Below are 15,548 nucleotides of genomic sequence, written 5' to 3'. Positions count from 1 at the left end.
GAGAAACATCCAATTGGCCACCTCTTACTTGCGTCCTGCCTGGGGACCAAACCCACAGCCAGGCATGTGCCCTGACTGGGAATTGAACTGGCGACACTTCACTTTGTAGGACGACACCTAATAAACTGAGCCACACAGGTCAGGGCCCTTACTGCATTTTAGAGCAAAAAAGTATATACTATGGATAATCACAAACTTGGGACTTCACAATGTTCCCTCCCGAAAGTCAAGGTCTAAGCTTGAAAGCAACAAGTTGACTCTCTAATTTACCTCAGATGTGCCAGATGCTCATTTTATAGACAAATTTCATAAGCCTAACATTTAACAAGAAATTGCCAGAGCTACATTTGGCAAGAGAAGATTATCTCTCAGATGTTGAGAATACCAACAGAAGAATCTTTTTGCTTCATTCTTTCTAGGAGAGACTGACTAAAATAATTTGGCAGTTAAAAATAATTTGAATTAAAAAATAACTGAATGGTTGAAAATCTTCAACGTAAATTCTTTGTTGGAAGGTCAATTGCATCTGCTGAAATGTATTCATTCTATTTCTTGCAGAGTAAGGTGGGAGAAGAGAGAACTTAAAAGACAGAAGACAGTGTACGAAATCAGATTGATGTTCTGCTAGACTGTAGGCATTATTCACAAAGCTGCTGCAAGTTAATCATTTATAGTGCAAAGAATTTTAGGTATTTCAAAGCACAACCCACTTGTGCTAGCTCCAGGGAACTGATTTTGTGTAAGCTCTGGACTCATTTCATAGTCTACCTACAGTAAGAAACTTGGCTCCTAAATTTGCCCAGTTTGCTTAACAGATCCACAATCTCCTGATGGCTTAAGGAAACCCCTAACCTAACTTGATCAGTAAGCTGAAATGTCATCAAGAGAAACAGGCACAGGTTCATGGGTTGGCAAATTTTCTCTGTAAAGCACCACAGAGTAAGTACGCTAGGCTTTGTGGGCCATACTTAGTCTTTGTCTCATCCACTTCTTTGTTTTAATTTATTTTTTTATTTTTACAATCCTTTAAAAGTGTAAAAACAATTCTTAGCTTCCAGGGCACCAAGAAACAGGTGGTGGGCCACAGTTTGCCAACCTTTCGTTTAGAGAAGCGCCCTTACAGTGGCAATGTCCTTCCTGTCTGTGCTACCCAACATGGCAGCCACATGTGGCTACTGAACATTTGCTAGTGTGACTATGGAACTGAATTATTAATTTTAATTATTTAACGTTAAACAGCCACGTGCAGCTAGGGGCTACAGTCTTGAACAGCACAGGACTGGAGGACCTCTGAGAGCCCACACGAGTTCCTGAAATCTCTGGATACCTATGTCTCCCAAGAATCTACTGAGGGCTTGAATGAGAAGTTAATCAGGTATAAAGAGTAATTGTTATTAATAATAGCCTCCAATTATTGTTAAGCATTGAGCATCAATTCAAATGACTAACATTAAGGAGAGGAAAAACATCACATAAGAAACCTATTATAACATAAACAATAAAATATTTAAAAAAAGAAACAAAGAAAAAAAGAAACCTAAAACGCCCTGGCCCCGTGGCTCAGTTGGTCGGAGCACTGTCCCATACATCAAAAAGTTGCGGGTTCAGTTCTCGATATCTCTCTTATGTCAATGTCTCTTTCTCTCTCAAATCAATAAGAACATATTCTCAGATGAAGATTAAAAAAAAGAAACCTAAAATAAAATTAGTTGGCATTTTACAATTCATTAGTATGACATCTCTTCAATAATGTTCTCACAAATCAAAACTCTGAAGTATTGAGAAAATCAGTCTAAATGCTTTGAGTTTAAAAAGACATATGATCCTATTTTTGATAGAAATAAAAAATTATACCCCTCAATTTACATAGATTCTATTGAAAACAGGTGCAACTAAAATTAGGTTTCTGTTTGCCCAAGAAGACAACTGATTTCTCCCATCACTGACCTGAAGTGCTCTTGGAAAACTGCTTTGCTTCATTTACCACACTGCCAATCCTGACAAGGCCCCTCAAGCTCATGAGACACAAATTTGCTTTGTTAGCCAAGCTGTTACACAAGAAACCTAAGTCCTCATTTCCACGTGCTAGCAAATTATTTCCCACGTCCATTAACGCATTCATAACTCGATCCTTGGAGCTTCTGAAGTAGAAAATTAGGGGAGAAAATACTCATTCAACTTTGCAGAAGCTTCCAGTCAATGTCTTTAACATCCGTTAAAGGCTATTTGTTTTCCCCCCAACTATCTGGGACAGAATACTTCTCACTTAACTAAGCAAAAACTTTAGAATACGCAGCAGGGTGCATGTCACTACACATATGCACAGCTGATGGCCTATGACAAAACTCACACCATCCACAGCCCCGAAGTTTCACCTTCAGTATTTCTTATTTTAAACAGTCCTGGAATGAAAGGAAAATTACTTCATGTAAAATTATAAGTGAACCACGAAACACAAATCAGTGAGTGTACCCAGGTGGTATAGTAAGTATTCACTCATAAGGTCTTGGTCAAACTGTCTACTAAGAGTCTAGAGTCGGTACATCCAGTGAACTTGTATGCAGCGACTGGGAAATGAGGTCAAGCTACATGTACTGCTAAGGAAAGATTCCCAGCTATACTGTGGGATGAAAAAACACAAGTCACAAGACAGTACATACATTACGATCTCATCTGCGTGTGGTGGCATAAGTAAACTTGGTTTTGCATGGAAAAGTCTGGAAGTGTGTCACAGACACAGTGTTGGTGGTTCCTACCTCTGGGAAGTTCATCAGGTAAGGTTTTCACTTTTCACTTCATAGCTGTCCATACTATTGACTTTTTTTTTTAATCAAGAGCTTGTATTACTTGTATACATTTAAAATGTCCCTTTAAAAGAGATCTCCACATTGGTAGCCCAAAAGACTAGGACGATGTGGTAGCCTTTCTTTACTGCTTCCGTGTTGATCATTTCAAAGAAAACGTCAAAGCTGTTCCCTTTCTACTTAAAACCACTATAATGTTCCTAAAGCTGCGTTTCTCAGTGGATTTCTATAGTGGGGAGGAGAGAAAAGAGTCACACAATAGTATTAGGGAACAGAAGAAAATAATAAGGCACACTTCAAATAGGGCCTTGGGAGGACAAGACAATCCACAAGTGCCAACCAGCTCCAGAGCTGTAACTCTCCCAGGAGAGCCATCACATTTCAATTACCATCACTAACATTACTTATTATTTGGCTGGCTCCAGTCCCTAAGGCAGGCAGCTTGTGATGACAATACCCAGCCTCTTCTTGTAAAACAATTCATTAGGCAAAGCAGAACAGCTGGGGCAGCCACGTGCGAGTTCTTAAAGCACCGCCCCACTGAGACCTCTGGCCCAGATTTCCCTTTTGGTGAGGGACAGCCGCCACCCCTCTGACAGCTGTAGCGTCCTCCAGGGACACTTCAGGTTTAATCAGTACTTCCTGGGCTGGAGAGGGCCATTTGATTTCTAACATAAACTAATGGCACTCCTGCTTTCAGTAGGTTACACCAGACATCAGATAAGAGGCTTTAGAGCATTTTTATCTTGTTCAAATGCTCCAGAGTTAATGAGGCAGCAAAAGATATTGTCATAGAGCCCCAGTGTAGCTATATTATCCAATAAGCGAACTCTTTCCAAGACAGGTTTAATATGGATCGAGAAGGTAAAGAAGGCTGGCTTAATATTGATCCTATTGAGAGGATGAGAATCCAGTCACCGTAAGTAGGGCAAAATCATGCATATTCTGCAGTAGACTAAGTGCTATTTTATAAGGGGTTGTCTTTAACTATTAAGAGTAAAATGCTAATTTTAAACAGCATAAACCTAGTAGATTTATTTTCCATTTTAAGCTAAATTTTCAAAAAAATGTTCATAAATTAATCTACCTATTTCAATGTATTTTGCTGAAAAGTATCTTTAAGAGTTGGGTTTTTTAAAATAGCAATAAATCCATTACAAAACTAGCTTATTGATTATACAATATCTAATTATATTAATGTTAATTATATTGATACTATAAAAACTATTAAATGTTATAATTTTTAACTAGCCATTTTTTTAACTAACAAATTTTAGTATGCTAAATAATACAGACTGCCTTTAACTTCTAAATATCCCAGCCTACATCATATAGGACTCAGGAATAATCCAATCATTCCTTCAACAAAACCGGTAGCCAATTGTACACAAGGCTATGTGAGATACAATGAAAATAAAAATCAGCACTTGAATCACCAGCCAGGCTAACTACATAAAAGATCATTTTACATAAACAATCTTTTTTTTGGTACATTTGAATCTGTTTTGGTAAATATACGGAAATCAAAGAACCAACTGTTTTTCTTCTCCATAACTAGAAATATCTACAGCAGGTTCTACTCAGAAGTAAATACAAATATTAATAACTCAACCATTAAAATGGCCAATATTAAAAGCTGACCATTTCTTGAGGAGTTTGCCTCCCTAAATATTAAAAAGAGCTGAGATGTTCTAACGTTTACCTCTTTGGAAAAATAGCCAAAAAAAAAAAAATCTGCAAAAATCTCTTAAAGAATTTGTTGGGCATACATTCATTTATTCAATTCCTAACCTTTTGGTATAATTCACACAAGATAATCAACAAATTATAAGAATGAAGTCCAATTCATACATTAATGTCCATACATATGCCTCTAAAATCACTGATCTGAGCTTTATCAACAGAACCATCACCTCATATTCTTCCGCATCTACTGATCATTGCCTTTGCACAGGTCTCTTGTACCCTTTGGCAGAGAATGTTGGTTGCTATGCATTCTCCCCTTCCTCCTTATTAACAAAAGAACAATTTTTAGCAAGCAAAATTACAGCCCAGAATAAAAGATTACATTCGTTTGTAGCCAGGCTGGTCCAGATGACTACACTCTGTGTAACTCTCAGTCAGGCTGCATGATGGGAAAGGAGTCAGCTTTGTGGGAACCCCTTTTCTGCCCTTCTCCTGGCCTCCAATTCAGGCTTGATGGCTAGAGCTCTGGCGGTCATCCTGGACAATGAGGTATCCTTTAGGATGCAAACCGTGCACTAACAAAGTGGAATGTCCTTGATGACACTGTGGAGCTGCCCTACCAGCCTAAACCTGTCTACCTCCAGCCTTCATTGTTGTGAGGGGAAACATTTTTACCCAGTGTAAGCCACCATTATTTTGAATTTCTTATTATATGCAGTTGAACTCATTTTAACTAATAGCCCTGATATCCACAATCTTTTAGCCTATAACTCTGATAGCAGTTTAAGTTACCATATTTTTCTGACTTTAAAATGCACTCCCCCCAAATTTGGGAGGAAAATGGGGGTGTCTTACAGTGCAAATGTAGCTTACCTGGCTCCCTGGGGGAGGGGGATGCAGTGGAGCAAGGTCACAGGTTATTAAATATTTTACCACATTTTTTTGCTTCAAAAAATTTTTTTTCCTATTTTCCTCCTCTAAAATCTAGGTGCGTCTTATAGTCCTAAAAATATGGTAATCATTTCAGAGCTGCCTTAACAATACTTCAGCAAACAAACTTGAGGTTTTATGATACATACTCCACTTCCCCATATCCATCCTAAATGTTTTTCTGAGTTACAGGGGCTTAAAATCTTGAAATCATTTTGACTCTTGTGTCTCTATTCTGTTATAATTTCATTTCTATTTCCCCCACTAAATATCACCTTTTTTTGCATTCATACTGTCTTATCTAGGACAAGCAGTCATTGCATTCTGGGACCGAGACAGCTTCCTAGGCAGTCTCTTGGACCCAACACCACACCCTTCGATTCTCTCTGGGGACTGCTACCAAGCTTTTGAAAATAACTCCTCAGTCTCATCTTTTAGGCTTTCCATAACCCAGCTCCTCCCTTTTCCAACCTTTTAGTACTCGAACCCATCCATACTCAAAAACTGCTGCCAGTCTGAAGTGTCTACCCTCCTCCCTGTCACAAATAATAGCTGCCGAGCCCTCCTTCAAATTTCATCTGAGAGGAGTTTCCCCAATTCTTTATTTTTTCCTCTTCCATAATTTGTAGAACCCATACTCAGAAAGTATGGTGTGAGAAAGGCAGGATCAGGCAGAGCTATAGGGCCAAATTAAAGGTTTTCTATTTTATCCTAAGAGCAATGGAAAGCCATTGATGAGTTTTAAGTAGGGAATGAGGTCACATGTCAATTTTCGAACTTCAAAAATATTACTCTGACTGCACAGTGGAGTGGTTATTGGAGAAAAGATCAATTCTACAGCTAATTTGGTTAGGAGAAGGAGAGAATACAGAAATAGATTAAAGAAGCCTGATAAGGCAGGCTTGTTGTAGAGGAAGAACTTGAAACTCAGCACTCTATGGGAACATGATAGCTATTTGAATAAATGTATGTTCACCATAAGGAAAAATTGGTAAATATTCATTAAAATAGCTGGTGTGCAGAATTCAGTTTTAAATGTTTTCCTATGAAGAACATATTGACATTTACAATGTCTGAATCTTAACTGGACCTTGGTTTTTAAAAAGCTATGGAAGCTTTTTGAAACAATTGAGGAATTCTGAATGTGGAAAGGACATTAGATATTTTGCAATTATTGTTATGTAGGAAACCGTCCTATTCTTAAGAGATGTGCTCTGAGGTATTCAGAGGTAAAGTGACCAATGTCTAAAATTTACTTCCTAATAGTTCAAGGAGAAAAAAAAATAAGCATACGTGTGCACGTAGTTGATGTCTATTCGGAAAAAGTCCAGCCATTGTTAAGATAATGAGAACGGTTTGCACGACATGGATGTAACCTGGCAGCCAAGGAGAGTGGACTGGAATGCATGTGCATGAACAATGACGACTTCACTGTACTAGTCAGTGGGGGAGGCAGACACCCTTGAGTGAGCATGTGTACCATGGGCCACTGCATTCAAAATGACTGAGCGAGGAGAGCAATGAATCTTCATCACATTTTGTGTTAAGCTTGAACATTCCTCTATGGAGACTATCTGGATGATTCAGGAGGCCACAGCTATGGGCAACTGGTGATTGGCAGCTTCATCACGACAACGTACCTACTCATGCATCATGTCTCCTACAGAGTTGTCGTTTTTTTGGTTTTTTTTTTGCAGAACACCAAATCACCCAGGTGACTCAGCTCCCCTACAGCCCAGACTTGGCACCCTGTGACTTCTGGCTTTTTCCAAAACTTACCTTTGAAAGGGAAGAGATTTCAGACTATTGATGAGATTCAGGAAAATATGATGGGGCAGCTGATGGCTACTGGGAGAAGCATGTGAGGTCCCAAGATGCCTACTTTGAAGGGGACTGAGATGCCATTGTCCCATGTACCATGTTTCTTATATCTTTTTCAATAATTGTCTCTATTTTTCATACTACACAACTGGATACTTTCTGGACAGAACATATGCGTGTGGTGTGTGTGTAGAGGGGGGGCTCACTGGGTATTTCAATTTTTTCTTAATAAACTATTGAAAGAAAAGGAGACTTACTGGCATTCTTCTTAAACTAATGAAGAGGGGCTTTCCGGACTTATTTCTGACATTAATGTCCATTTACTAGATAATTTGAAATAAATGTTTTTCTTACCCATAGCTTCATAGAAGGGATTTTCAGAAGTAAAACACCACATGAGGATTTTCACTCCAGCCCTCCCTTTAGTTTCAAGCCTGGCTACTCTTAGATTTCATTCTCGGCTTGATTAAGGACAATGAGAAATTACCTGTCCTTTTTCAATCTGGAGACGTTACCAAATCATTCTCCTGCACCTACTGGTATGTTAATACTTTAATACAAAGTTATCAGTTCCTGCTGTGGAGCCCTATGAGAGAACAGCAGGCACACAAATTTGTATTCCAATAATTGTTCACTATGTTGCTCTCTTCTTTGTTAATGTCGTTATCCTCCAACACTGTGAGTCTGTTGGCTAATTAAACTCCTGTTTTTACTGAACTTGACAGCTGACAGTGGCAGAAACAAAAGCAGACAACCATAAACTATTTTCCCTTCAACTAGGAGAAAAAAATGCTTCCCCTGCAGAGTTAGAATACTATACTCCCCCAGCCCCAAAATAACTATTTTCTGGGAGGAAACAGTCTTAGTAATTAGCAAGCCTTCCAACCTGAGCAATCACAAAGCTTATTTCTATAATCAGACCTAGCTAGATATCTCATTCTACCTTTGACAAATTGAACAGGCACAGAGGTAAAACCCCTTAACTTAGTCCAAACTTACTGTTCATACAATTAGAATGTATAAAATAGATAAAAGACAGAAGGAAAAAAAAAAAGGACGTCAAGCACTTCAACAAGGCATTCATTAAAGGAAACCATTTTTTAATTCATAAAACAAAATAGGGAGTTTACAGCATCAAGTTATGAGGATGACTTGAGATTTTACTTGGTCAATTTTTTTAGGTTATTTTGTATGGTTGTTAAATGGGACCTAGAAGCCATATACTAGAAGTTCTCCCCAACTAGAATAAGGTAACAGTGTAACTTCACAAGCTGACTCCATGAAGGACACTGCTTGGTGTGTGGGGTAGGATGCAAACGAGTGAAAAATGTGCTGAGAGCACACCACTTCTAGCAATCAGGACAGAGCCACTCATAGATGATGTGCTTGTCATCGAAACTCCAGCGGGCCCCACTCTTGAGGAGGAATGAATGTTCTAAAGGAGAATTCCTGTTTCAATTCTAAGAAAAGGAAAATGGAAAGGTGAAAAAAAGACCCAAGTTGATCAACAGTAACAGAAAGGAAAGTCATCTTAAAGGCATTGTATAAAATGAAGTTAGAAAGGATTTTTCACATCTACCATATCAATATGTTGCGTTTTCACTTAGGAAACATTATCCATGTTCTGTTTTACACCCAGGTATCCAACACAAAGTTGTCTGACCTTAAACAAACAAGAGAGGCCAAAGTCCAGCATCAATTCCTATCCCACCGTTCCCACCTAATCTCCCAGCAAGTCCGTGCAAATCAAAGCAAGCACTTCAGTGCTGCAGGTAGTGGAGCCTGTTCCTCTCCCAAGAGAGGCCTGTAAAACAGGACAGTCACTGACAGCAGTACAATTACTGACACAGATACAGACTTTATGGACATGTTTATCTCCGCTGTAAATCCACACTCTCTCTCCACTCCGATTCACGAGTCATAAAGAAATTGCAGATAATGAAAAACTTGGGGAAATTTACAGCATGTCGGAAACCTCAGACAGCCAGAAGAAATTAAAGAGCTGACTAGGGATAAATCACACAGGTACAATTAAAACTTCCCGCATACCTCCTTCATTTCCAAACTGAGGCACAATCCAATGGAGCTGATGAAAAGTTGAGGTCATGACTCCTCCGGCTGTAATCATTTCTTAACTAACCGCATGTGAAAATTAGCCAATTCACGGCCATGTGTAAATTCTGATTTCTTGCTGCTACCTTGATTTCCTCCGCTCTCCACTAGAAGCACCCACAGAGCAATTCTGTCTAAAAACAGGCCAAATTGCAAGCAGCAATAAACGGAGAGGTTATGTCCGTCTCCTGCTGCCATCTCTGTAGGTGCGGGACATCTTTACCGTCCCCACTGCGGACAGAGCATCAAAATGAGAAAGTGGGGCTACAATAGATGAATGAAATTGGAGGTTTCTTCTTCCTCAATAAATAACAGCTCTGAAGGTTTCACTTGATCTCTTTTCAACATTCCAAAGGAGATTTTAAAGGACTGTTATGTTTGATACTAGAATAAGAATTACTTCTGGTAATACTTGTTTTTTGATAGTAGACTGAATTCATTAATGGCCCACACTCTTCTGGACCATCTCTGCGTGAGCTTAAAAATGGTGTGGCTTTAGCAATCCTGCTCTCAACTACCCAAATTGGTTTTTCACATTCATTCAGCCACAAAGGCTGCTACATAAGGGAAGGAAGAAATGAAAAGGGGGAAAGACAAAACAAATAAAAACCCCCGGACTTTTCCAGAATCTGTAAGTGCTTACTAATGTGCAACTCTTGTTCCAATGCAGCAAATCAAAAAAATACCAAGATAAGCAATAATGTACATTTCTTAAAGAAGATGTTAATAGACTGCCACCATTGAAGACTAGAGTAATGTAAGTTAACTGTCGGACCCTCTATTCCAGGGGTGTCAAACTCATTTTCACCGGGGGCCACATCAGCCTCGTGGTTGCCTTCAAAGGGCCAAAAGTAATTTCAACTCCTTAACAGTCATGGAGTAGTTACATTTATACAGTCCTAAAATTATTGCAGCCCTTTGAAGGCAACCGAGTGGCTGATGTGGCCCCTGGTGAAAACGAGTTTGACCCCCCTGCGGTCTATTCTATAAGATTGTAAAGTCTCCTATAAAAGAAAAGAGGAAGAATCTATCATCTGCTATACTCTTCCACCTCCCCCCGCCCCCCAATTCTTTAGATGAAATTAACAGGCTTAAAAAACATCAACCCAAACACAAGATCTCTCTGGAAAGCAGTATCACAGAACAGAAATTTTACTAACCAACTTCTACATAACTAAACCAAACCAAGAGTGGCGACAAAGCCATATACAAGTCAATACCAATCTTTGTGTATCTCTATAAAATGAAACTTCAACCAAATTAGCTCTAATATGATTTTGAAATTCTGAGTCTGTCAAGAAACAAAGGTTAATGGGATTTTTTTTAAGGATATGTAGGATGCAATTGACATGGTTTCGATTTTGTTCCTACTTGACTCCTTGATGATTTAAGATCCATTTTACACTTCAGAGAACCCAAATGCCATTTTCATTTTATATATTAAGATTTTATTCTCCATGGAATAAAAATGGTTCTAAGGAAATACTGAGCGTTTCAACCCAGACATCACTACCACAGAAAAAGGAGTTCATATCTAGCTCATGGATTTCAATTCCATTCACCCGTACGCATGAGACATTGTCTCTGATCTGCTTTTGCTTATAATGAAAAGTTCCTGAAGTTCTTAAGTGTCAGATTGGTGTCCAGTATCAAACATGAGCTGTTCAATAGAGGCAAAGTTTATTTACCAGTTCCCAAAAGAAAAAAAAATCATATTTTACCAAGTATTTGAGTGAAACCAAGAAACACATCTACTGTTACTATTCTCAGAAGCAATGATACCCCTGGATTAAGAATGAGAAAACTTGGATTCTAGTCCCAGCTTTCCAAGTAACTAGCTGTGTGACTTTGGCAAGTTACTGAAGCTCTGTGAATCTTAGTTACCTCATCTATTCAAATGGACATTGTTGAACAGTAGTGAGAATTAAACAGGAAACCACATGTAAGAAACATAGCAGGCTTAAAAATGTTACCTGCCCTTTCGTCTTCATAAAGCATGATCCAGATTCCTGATTCTGTGTCTAATGAGCTGTGTAGCTGCCCTGAGGCCTCAGGCCTTTGTGTCCGTGTTTGTAACATCAGGGGTCTGGGACTTGATGATTTCTAAAAATCAACTTTGTATATTGCAAAAGTTCTATTTCTTGATCTGTTCGTGGTCATGGTTTCACGGCCATTATTCATTTTATGAAAATTCATTAAGGGGTATACTATAATGTATGCTTTTCTTTATATATTATACTTAAGTTTTTTAGTTTATTAAATAACAAAAATGATGGAACAGTGGAATATTTTTATATCACCTGAAATCTCATTTTAGTCCTTTTCACTTTGCATTCCATATCCAGAACTTCAACCTATTAGATTCATTATCTCAGAGAAATTCTTCACTATTAACCAGTCAATTATTAAATGTAGTCTCCTACATTTAAATGTAAAAGTCCTTTTAAAAAATCATTCTTTTTTTCTATTATATTTCTCCAATCTTTTTCAGTTATACCAAATATTAGTAGCTTTTGCCAAGTTTTTAGTTTAAACTTAAAGGTTAGATATACTTCTCTTCTACATATCAAAAGTCATTTTTCTAGGGTTCCTACAGCAAAGTGCTTTGTCATCATCTGTAAATTCCATGTGAAATCACCACCCTCCCAGATCATATTTCTAATACAAACCAGTGGAAAAAAATTAAAAAAAAAAAAAAAAAGAACTGACATTACACTTAAAAACATTTTAAATTTTGTTGAAATCTCTAGAGCATAAAAAACTAAACTAGTAAATGAACAAAAAATCAGAAAATGCCAATTACTTTTTCTGGGGCAGAAACCGTCATTCTTTTACACCCAATGTCTGGAAAGAAACTTAACTCGTATGCACACCTATTGCAACTATTTGGTTCTCCTCGTTGTGATAAGAAAACTATATTCTAAGCCAAAGGGGAAAAAATTATGAGGTCCATTTTACTTATCAACCAAACAGCTGTGGTTTCATTTAAGACGGACAGAATCAGCCCTAGCTGGTGTGGCTCAGTGGATTGAGTGCAGGCCTGAGAACCAAAGGGTCATCGGTTCAATTCCCAGTCAGGGCACATACCTGAGTTGCAGGCCAGGTCCCCAGTAGGGGGCATGCAAGAGGCAGCGACCACACACTGATGTTTCTCTCCTTCTCTTTCTCCCTCCCTTCCCTTCCCTCTAAAAATAAATAAATAAAATTATTTAAAAAATAAAAAGATTGACAGAATCAGGGGTGCCCAAACTTTTGGGCCCAAACTCCAGGCCACACTGGAAGACAAGTTGTCTTGGGCCACACATAAATACACAAACACTAACGAAAACTGATGAGCAAAAAAATGTTTTAAGTAAATTCACGATTTTGTATTGGGCTGCATTCACAGCCATCCTGGGCCAAATGTGGCCCGTGGGCTGTGTGTTGAACACCCCTGTATGGTTCTTTGCTCCACTGAGTAGTTAATACTGATTTCAGTTCTCCGACTACAGGGAAGAAAGGCTGAGAACATAAAACTTGAAAATCTTGGCCAGTGATTGGTGATGAAAAGATGCCTCTTGCACCAACTAGATCATCTCTGGTTCTTGACCCAATAGCTTACTACTTTTGTTTCCCAATTTCTACTTCCAGAAAATCATGCTAAGGATGGAAAATGAAGTGTTATTAACTTTTACCTTGCTACTTATCACCTGCTTAAAATGATCCATTGTTATTAACGGATACAGTAATTTTTACTTAGAAAACAGTCCATAGAAGAATTTAAAATTTTAATTGCGACTTCCGGCCAAGATGGAGTGATAGGTAGACACACTGTGCCTCCTCGCACAACCAAGATAGGGACAACAACAGTTTAGAAACAATAACAACCAGAACTGACAGAAAATTGAACTGTATGGAAGTCGGACAACCAAGAAGTTAAAATAGACCCGTTCATCCAGACCGGTAGGAGGGGCGGAGTCGGGAAGCCAGGCGCGGGTCCTGGCACAGAGAACAGAGAGCGTTGGGACGAGGCGAGTAAGGCATCCGGGGCGCACAAGACCGCAGTGGGTGGACCCTGAGCGCACAAGCGGCAGCTGGCAGACCCCGGCTGAGGGATGGCAAATGGCAGACCCAGTAAGGCGGGAATTGTGAAGCAAGACACTGCACAATCCAGGACCCCAGTGCTGGGAAATAGAGCCTTGGGACACTGATTGAAAACACCTGTGGGGGCTGAGGCGCAGGGAGAGACTCCTAGCCTCACAGGAGAGGTCCTTGGAAAGTCCCACAGGGTGCACAAGCTCACCCCCATGGGAATCGGCACCAGAGAGGCCCAGTTTGCTCGGGGGAAGCAGCAGAAGGAACTGAGGTCCGAAGGAGAGCGGAGCAAGCACCATTGTTCCCTCTTGGACCCCGCCCCCACATACAATGTCACAACCCAGCAATTGGGGTGCCCCACCCTGGTGAACACCTAAGGCTCCGCCCCTCATATGTAACAGGTGCGACCAGAACAAACAGGGGGTGGGAAAAAAAAAAGATGGCTCAAACAGAATTGAAAGCCTCACAGCCAGTACTTTTAAGTGACCGAGAGAGATAGCCAACCTATCAGATGCATAGTTCAAAGCACTGGTGATCAAGATGCTCACAGAATTGGTTGATTTTGGTCGCAAATAGATGAACAAATGCAGGCTACGATAAGAGAAATGAAGGAAAATGCACAGGAAACCAATAGTGATGGGAAGAAAACTGGGACTCAAAACAATAGAGTGGATCAGAAGGAAAAAAGAAACAACCAAACAGAAAAAAATGGAGAACCAAGAATTCAAAAAAATGAGGAGAGGCTTAGGAACCTCTAGGACATCTTTAAACATTCCAACATCTGAATTATAGGGGTACCAGAAGGAGAAGAGGAAGAGCAACAAGTGGAAAACTTATTTGAACAAATAATAAAGGAGAACTTCCCCATTCTGGCAAAGGAAACAGACTTCCAGGAAGTCCAGGAAACTCAGAGAGTCCCAAAGAAGTTGCACCCAAGAAGGAACACACCAAGGCACATCATCATTACATTAGCTAAGGTAAAAATGAAGGAGAGAATCCTAGAAGCAGCAAGAGATAAGGGGACAGTAACCTACAGAGGAGTTCCCATTAGACTGTCAGCTGATTTCTCCAAAGAGACCTTGCAGGCAAGAAGGGGCTGGAAAAAAGTATTCCAAGTCATGAAAGGCAAGGACCTACATCCCAGATTGCTCTATCCAGCAAAGCTTTCATTTAGAATGGAAGGGCAGATAAAGTGCTTCTCAGATAAGGTCAAGTTAAAGGAGTTCATCATCTCCAAGCCCTTGTTTTATGAAATGTTAAAGGGACTTATCTAAGAAAAAGAAGATAAAAAATATAAACAGTAAAAAGATAACAAACTCACAGTTATTAACAACCACATCTAAAACAAAAGCAAACTAAGCAAACAACTAGAACAGGAACAGAACCACAGAAATGGAGATCACATGGAGGGTTAGCAACAGGAGAGTGGGAGGAGGAGAGAGGGGGAAAAGGTACGGAGAATAAGTAGCATAGATGGTAGGTAGAAAACAGACAGGGGGAGGGCAAGAATAGTATGGGAAATGTAGAAGCTAAAGAACTTATGACACATGGACATGAACTAAAGGGGGGGAATGTGGGTGGGAGAAGGTGTGCAGGGTGGAGGGGAATGAAGGGGGGGTAATGGGACAACTGTAATAACATAATCAATCAAATATATTTAAAAAAATTTAATTGCCCAGGAAAGTAGAAGGTAGATCTTCCAAGAAACTAATTTTATTTTTAGAATGGTATATAATTTTTCCTTAGTTTTAGTTTTTTTCCTACTCAACAGAATAGAATGTGTTCATTGCTGACAATTGGAAAATTCAAAAATTTTTAAAGAAAAAAAATCACTCAAGATAGCCATTGAAACATATTGGTATATTGCCTTCTAGTCGTCTATTTATGCCATGCTCTCAAAAGAAAAGAAATTGCTGATTTTGTGTTCTGAATTTTTTCACTTGCAATTATCCTTTCATATAATAAGCATTTTTCTGTCATTAACTGCTCTTTAATCTATAATATGACTTTTTATGTGTGGCTGCCTCTCACTTGCCTCCTATTGGGGGCCTGGCCTACAACCCAGGCATGTGCCCTGACTGGGAATCGAAAGGGAGATCCTTTGGTTCACAGGCCTGCGCT

The 15,548-nt window shown here is 39.3% G+C and overlaps 1 protein-coding gene across 3 annotated transcripts in view; it reads right to left on the bottom strand.

Annotated features, from left to right (window-relative positions):
- Positions 1 to 15,548, bottom strand: part of LIN52 (lin-52 DREAM MuvB core complex component) — an 89,424-nt gene that overhangs the window by 51,016 nt on the left and 22,860 nt on the right. Inside the window, exon 6 of one of the 3 annotated variants that reach the window (XM_045823853.1) lies at positions 8,457 to 8,701. The exons of the other annotated variants lie outside the window; for them this stretch is intronic. Within the exon in view, the coding sequence (XP_045679809.1) occupies positions 8,700 to 8,701 (2 nt within the window). The 3' untranslated portion in view covers positions 8,457 to 8,699. Of the gene's footprint in view, positions 1 to 8,456; positions 8,702 to 15,548 lie in introns of those variants that run through there. 3 annotated transcript variants of the gene reach the window in all.

The sequence above is a fragment of the Phyllostomus hastatus genome, unplaced genomic scaffold (genome assembly GCF_019186645.2).
Source record: "Phyllostomus hastatus isolate PE091 unplaced genomic scaffold, TTU_PhHast_1.1 phas_scaffold_501, whole genome shotgun sequence".
Taxonomy (NCBI): domain Eukaryota; kingdom Metazoa; phylum Chordata; class Mammalia; order Chiroptera; family Phyllostomidae; genus Phyllostomus; species Phyllostomus hastatus.
This window is presented reverse-complemented; position numbering and strand designations above follow the sequence as displayed.